Source organism: Diabrotica virgifera, chromosome 1 (genome assembly GCF_917563875.1).
Source record: "Diabrotica virgifera virgifera chromosome 1, PGI_DIABVI_V3a".
Lineage (NCBI taxonomy): Eukaryota > Metazoa > Arthropoda > Insecta > Coleoptera > Chrysomelidae > Diabrotica > Diabrotica virgifera.
The window spans coordinates 49,298,989-49,318,777 of NC_065443.1; the positions used below are offsets into that span (position 1 = coordinate 49,298,989).

Here is a 19,789-nt window from a genome sequence, read left to right on the forward strand (position 1 = left end):
CCCGGCGAGCTCTAATTTTTCTTTTAAGCATATTCCACAAATACTCTATAGGATTAAGCTCGGGGAAGCAAGCAGGCCACTCCAAACAAGGGATACCTTTTGCTTCAATGATGTCTCTAGTCACTCTAATGGTATGTAGAGGTCCATTATCATGAAATAAAATTAAATTTTCTCCTGTTGCACCTCTCCAGAGCCTGACTACAGGTTATCAACATACCTGTGAGCAGTTAAAGTTGATTGGATGAAAATTAAAGGAGTTTTTTTTACGGATTACAATTCATCTCCAGAACATTACACTTCCCCTTGTACATTTGTGAACAGATCTGACAGTTTTCGCTCTTGCTTGTCTTCCTCGACCTCTAAGTACACGATTTCGTGGGTCATCTGATTTTCCATCTGATTACATTTAGTCGAGGAAATGAAGCATTTTGGCTCGCAATTTTTTCGTCCAGCATGGATTTACTTGAAATTTTCACAGAAGGTAGGGAATAGTCCAAGGATCATTTTCTATATCATGCCGCTGTACGCTAAAGCCTTGGGGGTGGTTGCCACCCCATCTCGGGGGCGGAAATTTTTTATTACATTTTAACCATGTACATCGATGTAAAAAGTAATTCTAAGAAAACAATGTTTTTTATGTTTTCTTCGTAAAACTAATATTTTTCGGGTTATTCGCGCTTGAAGTGTAACAGTTTTTCGACGAAAAAATCGACTTTTTTGAGAGTTTTTTGAGAATACCTCGAAAAATATGCATTTAATCAAAAAAAACTGTAGATATCGAAATTGTATCTTTTAGTAACACAAACCAAATTGTTTTTCTGTAATATCTTTAAGACCAACACAAACCGAGATACGGCATGTTAAAAGTTAGCTTTTTTCGCCAAATGCATAATTTGAAATATTCAAAGTAAAATAACGGAAAAACTTTGCATTTTTCGAGGAAAACTTAAATAATAGTTTTTCAAGTATACAGTCAGGCCTTTCAAAAAAAATAATAAAAAGTTTCTAGCCTGAAAATTAAGCGACTCATGATCAAAAAAAGGTCGGTACCTGCTTTTCTCTATGAAAAAATCATAGAAAACAACCCCCTAACTACCCTCCTAATTAAAAATTGGTCTTTAGCTTTCTGTAATTCCTTTTATATTTGTATTATCAATACACCTAAGAAGTTTGAACTATTTAAAAGGCCTAATTTTAGAAAAATTGGAGTTTAAAAAAAAATTAATTTTTTTGGGATTTCCCATTTTTCACCTTTTACTTCAAAATATCTCCGAAAATACTGGAGAGCCGAAAAAAATGATAAATCACTAAATTGTAGCTTTTTTAATAACTAAAATTAACCTGTAAATAGATTTTTATTGTAGTGAACAGTTAGCGAGATATAGCTGTTTAAAACCTCTATTTACGAGCAAACACCTCCTTATTCGAGCCATTTAAACCCACCCTAATTAAAAACTAAGGGATCTTACGGAATTTAGTTTACAAAGTTTTATAACTCTTTAAAATTCCTGCAAAATTGTTTTTGAAAAAACTTTTTATCGCCAAAAATGAAGGAGCTATGCTTATAAAACAATTTTTTTTTCGAAAAATTCGGATAGTCCGTTTATGGATAATTTCCAATCTATGTATAATACCACAGAACCGGTTCGTATACTGGAAGATGACTAAAAAACTATGTGTATTTGTATTTGTACATATTTTGTAAATTCTACATTTCTTTAATTCTACTTTTTTTCTGTATAAATATATTAAAATATCTACTTATAAAAATTTTAATGTTATTAAGAGTGGTTTTTAAGGGTTGAAATATTATGATATTATATCCTAAAGTATAAAACAATCATTATTTAACCAATCAAAACCAAATTTTACCCATATTAAAGTTTACAATGTTTTTATATAATTTTTTAAAATAAGGGGTAGTTTACACCCCTAAAAATAATCAACGCCCTTAAGAATGATATAGAATATGAAGTAAAGGGTGAGATGATCCTAATCCCAAATTTTTATGTAAATCGATGAAAGCCGAAATTATTCTTTTAGGATAAGTAAATTTTTTATATATAGCTCCAACAAGGGTGGTTTTAGGGTTCAAATATTATGATAGTATATCTTAAAGCATAAAACAATCATTACACAGGCCTACAGTGTTTTTGGTGCCAAAGTGTTTAGAACTTATTTTAGGTATATTTGGAGTGCTGATTCCGAATATGGCTTTCTTTTTGCGCTATCAGCTCTAGTTTTCAAGATAACGTAGGTCATGCCAGCTTTTATGCATTAAAATACGAATATGCTGATATGGATATACTAAATTGAAATAAAAACCACACAATTAAAAAATACGTATATTATAAGCCATTTCATCGTCATCCTCCTCCTCCTCCAGATTTTTGCGTCCACTGCTGGACATAGGCCTCCCTCATTTTTGTCCATTGCGCTTCATTTTGAGCACTTGGCATCCAATTTCTTGACTTTTTCTTGAGATCGTCAGTCCAACGAGTAGGGGATCTTCCTCTACTACTTTTGTCTAATCTCGGCCTCCACTCAAGTAATCTCTTTGTCCACCTCCCATCACTGCTTCGGGCGACGTGCCCGGCCCAGTTCCATTTCAGGGTTGGGTTGTCACTTGTGATCTTTATTTCGTCTCCAAGGTATATGTATTTTTCCTCTAGCTCTACTTCGTTGTCTCCAATATTTATATTTCCGCTACGTAATAGGTTTGTCATGAATTTTGCTTTGGAGATGTTTATTTTAAGACCTACACTGGCACACAGTAACTGAAGTTCATGTAGCATTGCACATATCTCCTTGAGGTTGTCAGAGAACAAATCTATGTCGTCTGCGAATTAAGCCATTTAACTACAATAAAACCCTTTGTACAATGAAACAGATATACAATTAGTTTTGAGAAAAAAACTAACAAAATAGAAAAAAAACTTTACTTGACGTAACGAAAGCTTCGCTTGCGTGATTTCCTGGAATGAACTTTTAAACAGTCTCTCTTCAAATCCCAGCAAAAATCTGCCATCATATGGGTGTCCCATCTTCCTTGGTAGCGGTCCTCAATGGTTTTTATCTCTTCGTGAAGTCTCTCACCTTGCTCCTCACTTGTGTCACCTAAGTTTTCAGGGAAACGGTCCAACTGGCTGTGAAGATAGTTGCCTTTGATGCTCATATTCCATCCAAGTGATTGGAAGTTATTCAGTAAACGGTTTACCAGCTCAGCGTAGTTTTCACTTTTGCGATTTCCCAGAAAATTTTTCATATGTCCACAAATGAAAGCCGAGCTTTTTTCTCTACCTTATTCATTGACCCCACAAAAGCCGGATCCTTTGTAAGAAGTCTGATCTGTGGTCCATCAAAGATTCCAGCTTTAAGTTTTTCCATACTTATCAAGGCCAGCTTCCTTCGTATGTAGGCGAAGCATGGTCCATGGGCTATGATCCATTATTAGGTGGAGTTTGAATGGTTTACAAGTGGTAAATGTATAATTTTGAAAGTTTAAAAATACTCTCCAAGCTGTTTTATTTCCTTATAAAATAGTAATGTAACGCCATTAAAGTATTATTTCTTGCATAAATAAGGCATATTACAGTGAGAATAACAAATATATACTGAGGAATAAGTTTAATTAACAATGTATATTCCTTTGAATAGCATATTCTTCATTATCTCAAATATTAAACCTTGTAATTTCGGAATTTGCCATATCCATAAAACTAGAGCTGATACAAAAAAACGAAATCCATATTTCGATTTATCGCCCCTAATATAGTAAAAATCAGCTTAAAGATTCACGGCACCAAAACAATTTTTTTTTCTGTAGGCCTGTGTTATGTAACTAATACGAACAAAATGTGGACAATATTAAAGTTTAAAAGGTTATTTTATAATTTTTTACAAATAAGGGTAGTTTTCACCCTTAAAAAACCAAAAGCATACAACGGCTCAATATAGAAAATGAACTAGAGGGTGTAATGAGTCTAATCCAAAATTTTTGTACAAATCGATGCTGGACAAAAAAATTGCGAGGTTTTGCCGTTTTATCAGCTTCATTTCCTCGACTAATTAAATTCTGCCTTTTTTGGAAAATAGCACATTTTGTCAATTCCCAATGTTCCAGTTTTGGTGGTGAAGATACCAATTTTGGCGATCAATCTTGTGCTGCCTGGATAACTCGGGAACGCATAACTGTCACTTGCTGTATACTTTTTGATACGAACTCTTCTTCTTATCCTTTCAACTGAAAGAGTTACACATGTAGCTTCCAAAAGCTCCCTTTGGAGCTGCAGGTGAGAAATGGTTGGATGTCTTCCAGCTGATTGGACAATTAAACGATCGTGGAGAGCCGCTATTACTTTTGGCGACTTTCCCTTGCTTTATTTTTGAGCTTTCCTAGTTCCTGTTACCTAGCATATGTTTTGGACAGAACGCCCTGTATTACGCGTAGCTCTGCAGCTATGTCCATCTGAGAACATTACTTTCTCCACAAGACCAATAATCTTTCCTCGTTGTAAGTTCTATAACCCCACATAAGGCATATTTTCGTTTTTGGACGCAAAAGTTAGTTTATTAATTTTCGTTCAACTTGCAACTCAAGCAAATAATCTATACCGTACCGGGCTGTACTATCCGATTGTCTTGTATATTTGTTTATTTTCAATAAAAACCTTTAATCTTCGCAACAATAACAAGTTTTTTCAAAAGAAATAAATATTACTTTGAAATACGTGGTGATTCCATATAAGTTTAGGTGTGTGTATATCTGGCCATTGGCTAATGGCGAGTTTCACCAACAACTAATAAATCGTTGAATAGTTATTCGTCGAGTAAAAGTTATTCGTCGAATACAATTTGATTGTGTTACAATACAATTTTGATAATTTAAAGTTTAACTGAATTTTCTTTTGTTATAGAGCTTTAAAGCGACACTAACTTTTCAATTTATTCGAAGAGTAAAAATTTATTTAATAAATAAATAAAATTAGTTTTATTTGACGTTGGAGAAACGTAGATGTGTCAATTTTATTCATCGGTTAAACTACTATTCGTCGTTGGTAAAACCGGCCATTAGTATATTATTTCTTAACATTTTAGGTTTAGCTCTAACCTCTGTTCTTATGACAATATTCGCCTACTTCGAAAATTTATCGCCTTGGATATTTCTTATCTCGTCAATACCATCAATGTTTACTGGTGCATTTAGTGCTACGTTTATAACCATCAATTTGTATATAGCAGATATTACCACACCAGAAACCCGTGTTTTCAGGTAAGCCTTATTTTGTATCAATGGTTTGAAAACTCATAAGTTTACGAAATAATACATTAACATACATTCGTGGATATGCAATTTCAATCTCATATGTAAAGGCTTTGTATATCTATCTGGTAATGTGATACGTAACTGCCTAAGGAGCAGTCTCTCTAAGGCTCGATGCACAATAGCGTGTTTTCAAGTCGCGTGCACGCTGCTTGTTTTTAAGCCAAGTTTCCCGTCAATATACAATTGAGCGGTTTCTCTGCGTCAATACACGGCAGAAATAAAGAGCTCTGTATCTACGTTGAACTCCACTGATTTCCCAGCACAGACTGCCAAACCGCCTGACTTGTTTTTAAGCCGCGCGCACGTGGTAGCGTAGCAGAAACTGGTGTGCTCTCGGTCCACGCAGCTTGTAAGCCACTTGCAAGCCCTAATTTCAGTACCTAATTACAACTCATGTACTGCTGAATAGTCAGCAATCTTACGTAGCTTGCTTGCACTGTGCACGTGGCTTGAATAGACGCAAATGTGCATCAAGCCTTATGCGATTGTCGTATGCGTTCGACGCAAGCAGCAGTCGCAAGCGATGAGCTGGGCACTCTTTAAATGGTGACTTTATACAAGCAGTTGTTGTGCAAGCGGTTTGTAGGGCTAATTTCTGAGTGACCAGAGCTCTAGATTTCAGCACATAACGTGTTGAAAATAACAGTAGGCAGCTTTGAAGCTGTCATATGCAGGCGAAAGTCGCATAAAACAGGCTACACCTTAAACAGAGTTATCTTTTTTTCTACGACCGTTTAATAATATGCTCATTATTCGCTGTTTTTTGATAGATAATAATACCCATTATTTTACCCGTGAGTAAATTACTCACGGGCTGAAGTTACTTACGGGTCATTACTCACGGGTCATTACTCACAAGTTAGATTCAAGTGGTGCATAGTGCTTTTAATATACCTATTAGCAAAAAAAATTACTTAAACTTGTTTATTTAATGAAATAGTCATTGTAATTTATATCAACAATTAAATTCGAAAAATGTTTAACGACGTTCTACACCTTCGGCAAGGAATTAAGGATTTGCATGAAATTTTAGTAGGTTATAGTTTACTTCAAAAAACTAAGACTTGATTTTTTAAAAATTGTTTTACCGCACTGTTTAATTACTATTAAGGGTCAAAGTTAAGTTTTAACATGGGCTGTTATGGGAATTCTTGAAAAGTTAATAACTTTTGACCCAAATTTACGATTTTTAATTATTTGTGCTTACATTAAAGGTTTTTTTGTAAGGAATAACATACTAAAAAATGAGGATTGTTTACCGTACCATTTATTTTTAATTTATTTATTATAGTTAATTCCGTAATTTCCGTAATTTCTTATAATTTATTTTTATAAAGTATTCAATACTGAAACATATGATTTGAGTATTCTGCTATAGATGCATTGTTACCAACTTTCGCTTGCATATAAGTTTCCCCCCTTTCCTCTGAGAGGCATATCTCGCAACGATGGTGTAGAACGTCGTTAAAGGATTTTTAACTGTAACAATGGGTTAGTATATTTTTTATGTTTTAATTTCAACATTTGACATTTTAAGATTGACCTTATTCAAAAGTAAATATAAACAATCGCTATTAATTCCGTAAAAGGGCTTACGGATATGAAATTTATATCAATGAATTCTGTTTTATATACTGTTGATTGTACAATAAATTTTTATTTACGTTCCTTTTCGTGTAATTAACTTTTAAAACTTTTTTATTAATTACTAGGAAGACTATGCATTTGCAATTTATCTTAAATTTTGCAATTGATTATTTGTGTTCATTCACCTTCATTTGTAGTCAACTTCATTATTGTTATTATTATTTTAAATATTTGACGATCTATGTAATTTTAGTAAATTGGATTGTTATTGTTTTGTTTTCTTGACTTTTATAAGCTTTGTCGATAAAATTGTACAATTTTTCATGACAATAAAGCATATTTCTATTCTATTCTATTCTATTCTATAATTGCCTTAAAATATGTCTTATTTTTAAAAGCCACCTCCATTCCTTGACACTAATGTCAACTGTCTGTTTCATTGTTTCGTAAGCTCAAAAAGGGCAATTGTAACGGTGTTGGCATAGTTATATAAAATATGTTTTCTTATGAAAAATAAAATCTTTCGATTTTGAATAATGTAAGTAGTTGATAATTATATTTTCTACTAACCCAAATAAAAAAAGGTCGTAGAAATAGTATAGTATTCTACTTGCATGTAATGGCTATTACTCACTCTAATGAATTACGACACTCGCCTACAGCTCGTGTCGCAAACTTCATCATCGTGAGTAAGAGCCATCTTTACATGCTCGTTGAGTAATATACTATTAAGGCATATACGTCAAATTTCTGCAAGATGAGGCCGATGGGACCATTCATATATTTTTTACAGTAGCATAAAGACGTGTTTGTAGATTAGACGCATATAGAAAAAAGTGATTTTATTATTAAACATTATGATTTAAGAAGTAGAACAGCGAAGGAGACAAAGGAGAAGATGGATAAATATTATGAAATGAATGTTTATTCAAATTAGACTATCAAATTTTGGTTATGTGAGTTTTTTTTGGTCGTGTATCTACATTGGATGAATCACGTACTGGATGGTCCACCTATTCAGTTACACCGGAAAATGTAAAGAAAATCCACGAAATTGTTCTAGCTGATCGTAAAGTGAAGGTGCTTGAAATTGCAGAGGCCACAAAGTAAAGAGGTACAGTCATATTTTCAACGAAGTTTTGAATATAAAAAAAAATATTCTACCGATAGGTGCTGCGTTTGCTGACCGTTGACCAAAAATATAATCGTGTGAACACTTCTCAGCTGTATTTTGTTTCTTAGGCAGGCCGCACATCAAAGAAACATGAAACGTAAAACATGAAATATAAAACGTGAAACACGTTTCATGAAAATAAAACAATGCTAAACAAATAGAAGTCCGCATACCAATGAAACGAGTGTGATTCATGCGTGTGAAACATTTTTATCATCCGAAGGCGCACACCAAAGAAACATGAAACGTGAAACACGTTTCATGGAAATAAAACACTGCTAAACAAATAGACGTCCGCATATCTATGAAACGAGTGTGATTCATGCCCATGAAACATTTTTATCTTCTTGAAACGTGTTTCATGAAATACGACGTGTTCTCTTTTTCGATATCAGTTTCATTGTTTTAACTAATTAATTACATGCATCAAATGAATGCGACCAAGAATTTAATATTGTATTGGATTCTGTGGTGGAGCAGAATGAAGAGTTGTACAATAATTATAACGTGAAGTGGTACTCGAATAGGCAATAACAAGAAAATATCGTTTTTTTAAACCAGGACCCACAATAAAACAATGTAAATGTTTGAATACTCATTCTATAAAATGATTGAAATTTAGCAGGATGATTATTTAATTCGTTTGCAACCAAATATTAGGTATTATGGTTATGACTTTTGGACAGTAATAAAAGAGTTGCCACAACAGCAACGACCACGTCATCATCACTTTCCATTATTTACTATACAAATTTTATTTTTGTTTCTTTGATTAGTATATTAGTGTAGGAAACAGAGATTATACTTCGCAAACTCGACACAAGTCCGGTATTTTTTTTCTGGTATATCAAGGGGTGCTTATTATGAGACTAACTTTTTTTAAAGATTTGCCCCGGAACACATATTTTCATTCCTTTGAAGGGGGTAGGAAAAAATCCTACTCCATTAGTAGGGTTTTTATATAAATATATTTATATATACATTTATATATTATGGTTATTGCAAAATTCCTGCGGAAACTACCCCTATCCCTGAAAATAAGTTTGGAGAGCATGTTTTTACGATTTTCTCATTACCTATACATTTTTTTGAAACAACGCTTATACAGAATTAAAGACCACTATTTGCTCTACAAATAAGTTCCTATGCATTTTTTTCGTATAAGCAACAGTTACGGCACAGTGGCGCCGCAAACCTCAGAAATGCTTTGGCGGGCTCCAGTTTTTGTTTTTTTTTTCGTCACCTATTCATTTTATTAATAATATACTTATGACAAATAAAAGAACGCCTTGCGCCGTAAAGCCACGGTGGTGGCCCAGAGTCAATTTTTGCATATTTTCTTTATTCATTTTCCTTTTTTTTTGGGTGGTTTCGGGGAAACTATGGGGGTGAATTATACAAATTTGTAAATAATACTTGTACATGAGTAATCGCTGAAAGTTTTTTTACGCTGGCATAAGCGGTTCAGATGGTATATTATAAAAAGGGGCTTTTTAAAATTTAACACCCAGTAATTAAAAAATGGACAATTGCCCTTAAATAAAACCTATACCAAAAAATCAGACATTTATTTGTGATTAATTGCTGCTGGGTTGCTTCTTGATGTTGCAATAATCATATACATTTATGAAAAACCCTATTAATGGAGCATGTCCATATGGGTCAAAGAGCGAGAAAAATATATTTTTTTTTCAATCCCCCCTTTATTTATTTTTTTTTGCTACAAGGGTTGCATCAAGAAATCGCTTTTGGTGTCGATGCATGGGTAATAAGAACTTACACAAAATGATATATGAAGTATTTTAATAAAGGGCATGGTGTGTGAAGGATTCCAAGAAAATCACTTTCTTTATTAATTCTCCTTTTTGGGAGTGGTTCCGGAAAAAAATGGGGGTGCATTATAGAAATTTGTAAATAACACCAGTACCTGGACAATCGCTGAAAGTTTTTTTACTCTAGCATAGGCGGTTCAGATGGTATAAAAAGGGGTTTTTTAAAATGTAACACCCTGTAATTTAAAAATTTGCAATTGCCCTTAAATGAAACCTATACCAAAAAATCAGACATTTATTTGTGATTAATTGCCACTGGGTTGCGTCTTGATTCCCATTATGGTTAGGGAAAAATATATATTTTTTTAAAACATCTTTTTTAAAAACTTGCCAACTTTGGGGCGCCAACTCCGCTAAACGGTGTGTGACAGATATATGCTGTCGCGGAATAAATTGTAGGAAATATAGTCCTCTTCATATTTCTATTGAGGAATTTTTTGCAATGACGTACAGGAAGGGCTAGGTTTCGCAAAAACGACAAACTACTACATTTAAAGGGATGAAAATGGGTGTTCCGGGGCGAAATCTTTTAAGAAAAAGTTAGTTTCATTAAAAGCACCCCTTGATATACTGAAACAAAAAAATATAACCGCACTTATTTGCGAAGTTCAACCTTTATTTCCTACACTATATAACATGAAACGGTTTCGTTCTTCACAATTTATTTTTGTTTCATGTTTCACGTTTCTTTGATATTAAAAAGCAATTAAAGAGCGGCGCCGACAGCAACGACCACGTCACTATCCATTGCCGACCATACAAATTTTATTTTTGTTTTATCAATTAGCTTATCACATGAAACGGTTACTTTTTTTAAAATCTATTTGTTTCATGTTTCACGTTTAATGTTTCACGTTTCATGTTACTTTGATGTGCGGCCTTATGAAGCGCAATCCGTCGGACTTTTGGCATCGATTGGTAACCGTTGATGAAACCTAGCATAGGTCTACTACTACACATCAGGGAATAAAATGAATGCAAGTCAGTGGACTGAAGCCGGCAAAAGTGCTCCGAAGCAGCCAGGAATCGATAAATGTGTTGGAAAAGTCATTGATTCAATAAAATTGTGTTTTGACTAGGAAAGTTTTGAGGTAGTTATGATTTCTTTCATTATATATGGATTTTGGGCTGCTGAATCCGAATATGAGGTTTGCGGACAAAATTTCTTGCCGGAACATTGAAAAAGTCGCGAAAAAGCGAAAAATTTCAGCTTTTTTCCGCTTTTTTGCTCAAATCTCGAAAACTATTAACTTTTAGTAAATGGTCTGTTAACAGAAATTAAAATACTTAAAATTATATACAAATATCACTATTTACTTTTTTTTTTCAGACGAACCGTTCGGTCTAAAGTACAAGTTGAAAATTGCCAATTTTTAACCGTCTCGGCAAAACCCACTTTTTACATTCCAAAACTTTATTTTTTAGTAGAATGCTGTCATTTGATAAATTTCTCCTAGTTTGCTGTGCAAATAATAAATGTTAGTTATAGGTATGGTATGTCTCTTGTGAGAGCTTCCTTTAGTCCATTCCGTCCTAAGAGGCCGGGAATGTCTCTGCTTTTCCCTTAGAGCCGCGGAAGATCAGGCACAGATGGAGTCACAGTTTCAGTTGGTGTGAACATTTACTTCGGATCTGTTATCTTGATTTCTGATAATCCTTGAGGTTTTGTCCTTTTAAAATGAATTAGTTGAACGCTCCTTGACTTCCATAAACCTCAAGCGCGGGTTTCTTTTTTATCCGAGGAATGGATTGTTTAGGAGCTACTGCATATTTTGGTGCAATACAAGAAATGCCACATATGACGTGAAAAGTGTGGTATTCGTCTATTTTATGTACGTTAAAATCAGCGTTATCGTACACCTGCTTTTCAATTTTCTGCGGATCGCCTGCTAATGCTGACACTTCCAGGCGAACAGCTTCTGTATAGGATGAACAAAACTCCAAAGAGGAAACTACATCAACCTATTTTATTGAGCCGTACTTTTTGTAGAGAAAACGGCCAACCCTGCAAGGAATGGTGAGACGAATTATCTGGGCCTTACTGCCGCTACAAGACTTTGAGCAAGCGCGTTGCTTAACTGGAAGTGTCAGCAATCGCAGGCGATCCGCAGAAAATTGACCAGCCGTGCTTTACACAACAGGTGTACGAAAACGCTGATTTTAACCCTTTCTATACCAGGCCTTAATTTGCATGTTGTTCCATCAATCCCAAAGGTTTTCTCATGCTTAAAGTCCCATTTCCTTATACATATACGTCGCATATAAATAAACAAATAAATGACCAAATCATGTTTTTTAATGAGTTTTTTTTTAACCAACTTAAACCTTTTCTTTTCAAAAGTACTCATCAGGGAGCAAAACCAACTTGAAAAAATGTAACTAACTTAAAAAAACTTATGTAATGTAAATTAACATTAAAAGTTTTCTTTTGTGTGGTACTCCTCAAAACATGACCTCATCTTGCACACATGTATCTCGATTCGCTTCTTTTTTTTTCTGGTCTTTTCTGTGGCTACAAATGCTTCACCTTCTAGCAGTTACCTATAAGCGTTGCGACATGACTTGTCTTAGGTGCCAACATTTTGAGGCTTTGGGAAAAATAATCTACATTTTCGGACATATTTCTACGGCATTGGGACACCAATGAGTCTAAAATTTTATAAGCAACGCATATTTTCGACTTTGGTGGATTGAGACCATAACACCTTGAACGTATACATATATACGGCGGCTGCGAATACAGACCCACTTTTTCAAAAACATATATATTCAGCGTTGGGACAGAAAGGGTTAACGTACATACAATCGACGGATACCACACTTTTTACGTCATGGGTGGCATTTCTTGTATTGCACCAAAACATGCAATAGCTCCTAAGCAATCCATTCGTCGGCTAAAAACTAAACCCGCACCTGAGGTTTATGGAAGTCAGAGAGCCTCTTCAACTAATGCATTTTGAAAGGACAAAACCTCAAAATTTATCAGAAATCAAGATCCAAAGGGAATGTTCACACCAACTGAAACTGTGACTCTATCTGTGTCTGATCTTCTGTGGCTCTAAGGGAAAAGCAGAGACATTCTCGGTATTTTAGAATGGAATGGATTCATGGAAGCTGTGAGAAGAGACATACCATATTCATATTATGAACTAACATTTATTATTTGTACAGAAAACTAGGAGAAATTTATCAAATGACAGCATTCTAATAAAAACTAAAGTTTTGGAATATAAAAAGTGGGTTTTGCCGAGACCGTTAAAAATTGGCAATTTTCAACTTGCTCTTTAGACCAAACGGTTCGTCTGAAAAAAAAAGGTAAATACTGATATTTGTAGATAATTTTAAGTAGGTACTTTAATTTCTGTTAAAAGACCATTTACTAAAAGTTAATAGTTTTCGAGATTTGAGCAAAAAAGCGGAAAAAAGCTGAAATTTTTCGAATTTTCTCGCGATTTTTTCCATGTTCCGTCAAGAAATTTTGTCCGCAAATCTCATTTTAGGATTCAGCAGCCCAAAATCCATATATAATGAAAGAAATCAGAACTACCCCAAAACTTTTCCACTAGAAAGCTCGTAGAGTACAAATTGACTGAATCATCATGGCCATTTTATTTTAATGAAGCATAATTTTAACTGAATATCTTAAAAACGCTAAAACTATTACCATCTAATATTATTGTGCATCATTGGACAAACTGAAATAGAAACTCAGTGAGAAACGGCCACATATGCAGAAAAGTGTTTATCCAAGACAATGTACCGACTTACAAGAGCGTTCTGAGAATGGCAAAAGTTCATGAGTTAAGCTTCGAATTGCTTTCTCATCCAGCTTATTCTCCTGATTTGGCTTCTTCCGATTATTATGTGTTCTCAAATTTGAAGATTTTGCTCGTAACTAAAAAATTTAGCTCGAAGGAAGAGATCATTAACGAAACAAATACCTATTTTGCAGAGCTGACAGAATCAGAGCTAAAAAGTTGAAAAATCTCTGGAATCGTTATATTGAGATAGGAGTAGACTATATCGAATAAAATTAAAGAATTTTCTGGAAAAACATGTTTTTCATTTCAAATGAGGTTAATTATCAGAACATCTGCAATCCATATATAATCTTAATAATTACACTTTTATAAAAAAGAACTTTTTTATAATAAAACGTTTTTATGAATATAAAATAATTTGACGGTATAAAATGTTTAAAATTCCAAAAACTACACTATAATACATAAGTACTTTTTATAATATGTAACACGGTTTTGTTATATATAGGAAGCAACATGTTTAAAAAGAATAAAATATGAATTCTTAGTAGGTGTATTAACTGTTAAAATTACAATTTCAAAAATTATACTAGCATAAAAAAGTACTTTTTATAATACCACGGTTGCTTAAAATGGTATATATAATAATTAACTTATAAAATATGAATTTTAGTTATATCAACATATAACTGTTTATTAAAAAAATTAAAAAAAAGATACGCAACAGCGTGTTCGAACTAGGGAACTCTCGGTCTGAAGTCTAATGTCACTAACCCACCATCAATTTGTAGATATCGATTTATTAACGTACATTAAAATATCATTGCATTAGTCACATTTTTAAAATAGTTTGAAATAAAAAAAAAAATCGATTTATTCATACAGGGTGATTGATTAGTGGGGTAAGCTCCGTAGATCCGTTATAGTAATAGATAACAATAAAAGTTAATAACAAAAATTGTAGCCAACTTTGATTACAGATTGATAATTAGCATTCGTAAATTGTCAGTTTCGATTCGAGTGTTAAAAGTTGGTGTGAACACAAGTTGATTTGCTCTCTGGTGAAAAAAGTTGTTTTAGTAAGGAAGTAAACATTGGTTTTTGGTGAAATTTTTACAAAGTGTGTGGTGAATTCAACATTTCAACTGTAAGTCATCTTTTTGTTAATTTGATGCACGTAAGAGAGGAGATTTGCAATAATATTATACAGAACAATATTTTTTTAAGTTACAAATACAACAAACATTGAATATAACAAAAACGTGTATAATTAAACATTAATGAATATTTAATTACTGAAAGCCATAAATAAATTAGCAAACAGAAGTACGGCCAAATATTCTGCGACGTTGCCGGCGTGTGCAAAATATCTGAGACCTTACCAAAACGTAATTAAAAATAAGAAGATAATAATAATAATAATTACTATTAGACACAGGTTACTTTTTCCTATTTTTTGTGTATATTATAAGCTTTAAGTGAACTAAAAATATATTTTTCTCGCATTATATTGTTAAAGATTTTCAGTCTAGAAAACAAACAACAAGACAAATAGATGAACAACGAAGAAAATAAAACAGAAGGAAAAAGACACAAACCGGAGCACGACAGCTCGATTGAAGAAGACAAAGAAGAGCAACATAAAAGCAAAAAAGCTCCAGACACGCGCATAAAAAAAGTAAGTACAATATTAACGGACATGGAGGGAATTAAGATATTGCTGAGCCAGATGAGGCAAGAAATTAAAGAAGATATTCTGGAAAGCAAAACAGAGATTAAAGATGAAATCAAGGATATGAAAAACGAACTGGAAGATATTAAGCAGAAGCTTAAGCAAAACAAAGCAGAAACAGAAAATTTAAAAAGAGAAGTAGAAAAAAAGAACAAAAATGGGAGAAAGAAAACGAAGAACTCAAAAAAGCGTTAACACTCATGGAGAATAGATTAGAGAAGATCGATAAAGAAAAAATACGCAATAAATTAATCATAACAGGAATTCAGGTAGATCTGGAAGATGAAGTTAGACTAAGAGAAAACATACAAAAAATGATGGAAACAGAGCTGCAACTGAAAATAGAAGTTAAAAGTGCGTTTAAGATAGGATACAAGAAATGTATAATAGAAACGAAGAGCTGGGAAGACAAACAGAAAATACTGCAAGAAAAAGGTAAACTCAAATACACAAGAGACTGTAGAGAAATATACATAGATGCAGCGCTGACGTTCAAGGAAGCAAAGATACAAAAAGAAATCAGAGACATAGCAAAACAACAGAGAAGCAAAGGAACAAAAGTAAAAATCAGATACCAGAAATTAGAAATAAATGACAAAGTGCTAAAATGGAATGCAAGAGAAAATAAACTTATAGAAATTGAAAATGTCCCAAAAAACTAGACAAAAGAGAACGGATGGATGAAAAGGAAACAGACAATGCAAACGAAGAGGTAAATGAGTCACGGTATGTTCAAAATAATAAGAAAAATACAAAAAAAAAGGAAGAGAATTAAAAAAATGACAAAAAAAATTGGAACATGGAACGTCAGGACACTGCTAGAAGAAGGAAAAATGGAAGAGCTAGCGACACAGTTGAAACAATACAATATAGATATTGCAGGAATTCAAGAAACCAGGTGGGGGGGACATGGAAAAATCGAAAAAGAAAATTATACAGTATGGTATGCTGGAGAAGAAAAACAAGGATATGGAGGAACTGCTTTTATTGTGTTAGGGGAAATGAGGCATAAAGTTATGGAATTTAAACCCATAAGTCAAAGATTATCATACATAAGAGTAAACAGCAAACCGAACAAGTTGTCCATAATAAATGTCTATGCACCCACAGAAAACAGTGATGACTTAATAAAACAACAGTTCTATGAAACACTAGAAGAAAATGCCGAAAAAATCCCGGGAGAAGATATATTAATTATTATAGGCGATTTCAACGCACAAATAGGTAAAGAAAAATGCTTTAGGGAGGTTGCAGGGGAAAACTCATTACATAGCACAACAAACAATAATGGAGAAAGATTATGTAATTTAGCAGCGGCATTAAACATGGACATAAGTAGCACGAGATATAAACACAAAAACATACACAAGATAACATGGATGAGACCAGGCAGTCTGGAGGGGAATCAAATAGACCATGTATTTATTAAAAAGTCACACAAACAGTCGATAAATGACGTGAGATCTCATAGAGGGGCAAACATCGATTCGGACCATATGCTAGTGATTGCAAAATGTAAAATAAAAACAACAAAGAATGAAAGACGAAAAGCACAGGAAAGATGGGACGTAGATAAATTGAAAGATAAAGGAGTAAAAAGAAGATTTGTAAAAGAAGTAAATGTAGAGATGCAATTCAAGGAGGAACAAGAAATGGAGGAGCAGTGGAAAAAAATCAAACAAGGAATAAACACTGCAGCAGAGAAAGTAGTTGGAAAAATGCAAAAAGAAAGAAGAAACAATTGGTTTGACGAAGAGTGCAAACTAGCAGTGGACGAAAAGAATAAAACAAGATTGAAATGGCTAAGCACAGGTAAAGAAGAGGAACGAGAAAAATACCAAGATCAAAGGAAAAAGACAAAGAAATTGTTTAAATCAAAGAAAAATAAAAAAGTAGACGAAATTATGAACGAGATCGAAACAGAAAATAAGAGACACAATTCAAAACCACTGTACCAATACCTAAAGCTAGGTAGTAGAAAACGGACAGCTAATGTAGCCATAGAAGCAGAAACATGGCAGAAGTATTTCGAAGAAATGTATCAAGAAACGGATGTAGAAGAAGAAAGAGAAACAATAATGAACCCGGAACAAGGTGAAGCAGAAGAATTGACCTATACAGAAGTAAAAGATACAATATGCAAACTGAAAAACGGGAAAACAGCGGGAGACGACGGAATATGTGCAGAACTTATAAAATACGGGGGTGAAGCACTATACAGAAAGATTTATGAACTAATACAGAATATATGGAATAAGGAAACAATGCCCGAAGAATGGAAGAAAGGAATTATTGTGACAATCCCAAAACAAGGAGACCACAGGATATGTAAAAACTACCGAGCAATTAATTTACTGAATGTAACATATAAAGTACTGACTGGTATAATTAGAGACGGACTAACAATATACACAGAACAAAGCATAGGAGACTACCAGTACGGTTTCAGAAAAGGAAGATCCACGATAGATGCTATCCATACACTAAAACAAGCGATAGAGAAAACATACGAGTACGACGGAGAAGCACATATACTTTTTCTAGACTTTAAACAGGCTTTTGACAAACTAAGTAGAAGAAAAATGATCCAAGACTTACAAGAGAGCAAAATACCAAATAAAATTATAAGAATGATAGAAATGACAATGCGAGATTCCCAAGCAACAATAGACACCGGAAGAGAGAGAACAGAAATAATAAAAATTAAAAATGGAGTAAGACAATCAAAATAAGTAAGACAATGAAAAATGGAGTATACATCCATATGGCATGGATGTATATATACATCCATGCCATATTATATATGGCATGGATGTCCTAGCGACATCTGCTAGAAAAAAGTTTAAATTTTTGATCTAATAACACATAAAATGTTACTATTTTATAATAAAACGATATCATTTTATGTGCTATTAGATTAAAAACTTAAACTTTTTTTAACATATAATCTTCATTTTCTTCAAGTGCCGTCTCCGCGACGGAGGGCAGCAATCATCATAGCTATATCGGAATTTGGAGACGGCTGCTCTGAAAAGTTCATTTGATGTACATTTGTACCATTCTCTCAGGTTGCGCATCCACGATATTCTGCATCTTCCTATACTTATTTACATAATATATAGTATTTATAGCATAATAATAATACATACATACAACGGACCATCTCCCATATTATCAATACGTCCCTGAGAGTATGCTTGAGAATGACAACTATAAGCTATACTGGGACCTGGGACCGCACTGTACTCACAGATCAAACAGTGGCACATAATACAGATATCGTATTTAACAAGTCAAACAACACTTATTGATGTGGCGATAACTAACAACAATAATCTACGTACTAAAGGACATCGCACACATCTTATTCACTCAAATTCAATAAAATTTATACGAATAGATTCGTTTTAAATTAACGGTCAAATCTTATCATTGCGCAAACTCTTAATTATGATTAATTACGGCGCAAATTGCAATTAAAGTTTATCGAAATCACATTTTTGGAGTCAATAAAAGTGTCACTATTGCTCTGGGTGCTATTCAAAAGGAGCTTAAACCCCGCTGGGCCTAAGCGGATTAGTGAAACTAATCCGCTGATTTATGGAGTACCGACAATTTGGGTATTTTAAAATATTTTTTCTCTCTCTAACTTATGTACGTATCCATTTGATTTCAGATTTATTTATATCAATTTCTGCTCTTATTTTTGAAAATATAGAGTTGGCGCAATGATAAGATTTGACCGTTAATTTAAAACGTATCTATTCGTATAAATTTTATTGAATTTGAGTGACATTATATTTTCCATAAGATGTGTGCGATGTCCTTTACTGAAAATATGTATCACCAAATATACAGACATCTGGAAATTCAAATACGAAAACAATGGACCCAGACGATACCTATTATTATGTCTACTACTGGAGTCATTCCAAAAAACCTCCTCGAAAGCATAAAAAAGCTGGGTCTAAATGAACATCTTTACAAAACCATGCAGAAAGCTGTACTACTCGCAATGGCCAGATGTGTACGAAAATTTTTGTAAGATACACCTGCATACTGCATATCATGTCACCTAGGGTTCGATAACACGGAGAGAGTCCCGCCAGAGCTCAATTCTTTTGATGCCGTAGGTGTCTGGGATGTGTCAAGTTTCCTCTTAGAGGGAGTGTAAGCTATATTATGGCTAAATCTGATACATATAATAATTTTCTATAAATATTGAATGTTTTAACCAAAGCGCGTATGCCCAAAGCCCATATTCTGAGTCTTTAGCATAGTTCTTTTTATAATATTTATTTTATTTAAGATACATAGAAGGGAATGATTATTATAATTATTGTACCTCCGTCGTGTATTTGCATTCTATGCCATTTT

The 19,789-nt window shown here is 33.5% G+C and overlaps 1 protein-coding gene across 1 annotated transcript in view; it reads left to right on the forward strand.

The window, feature by feature from the left end:
- Positions 1–19,789, forward strand: part of LOC114324744 (proton-coupled folate transporter) — a 71,868-nt gene that overhangs the window by 20,286 nt on the left and 31,793 nt on the right. Inside the window, exon 3 of the mRNA XM_028272575.2 lies at positions 5,098–5,272. Coding sequence (XP_028128376.2) covers positions 5,098–5,272 — 175 coding nt within the window. The remainder of the gene's footprint in view (positions 1–5,097; positions 5,273–19,789) is intronic.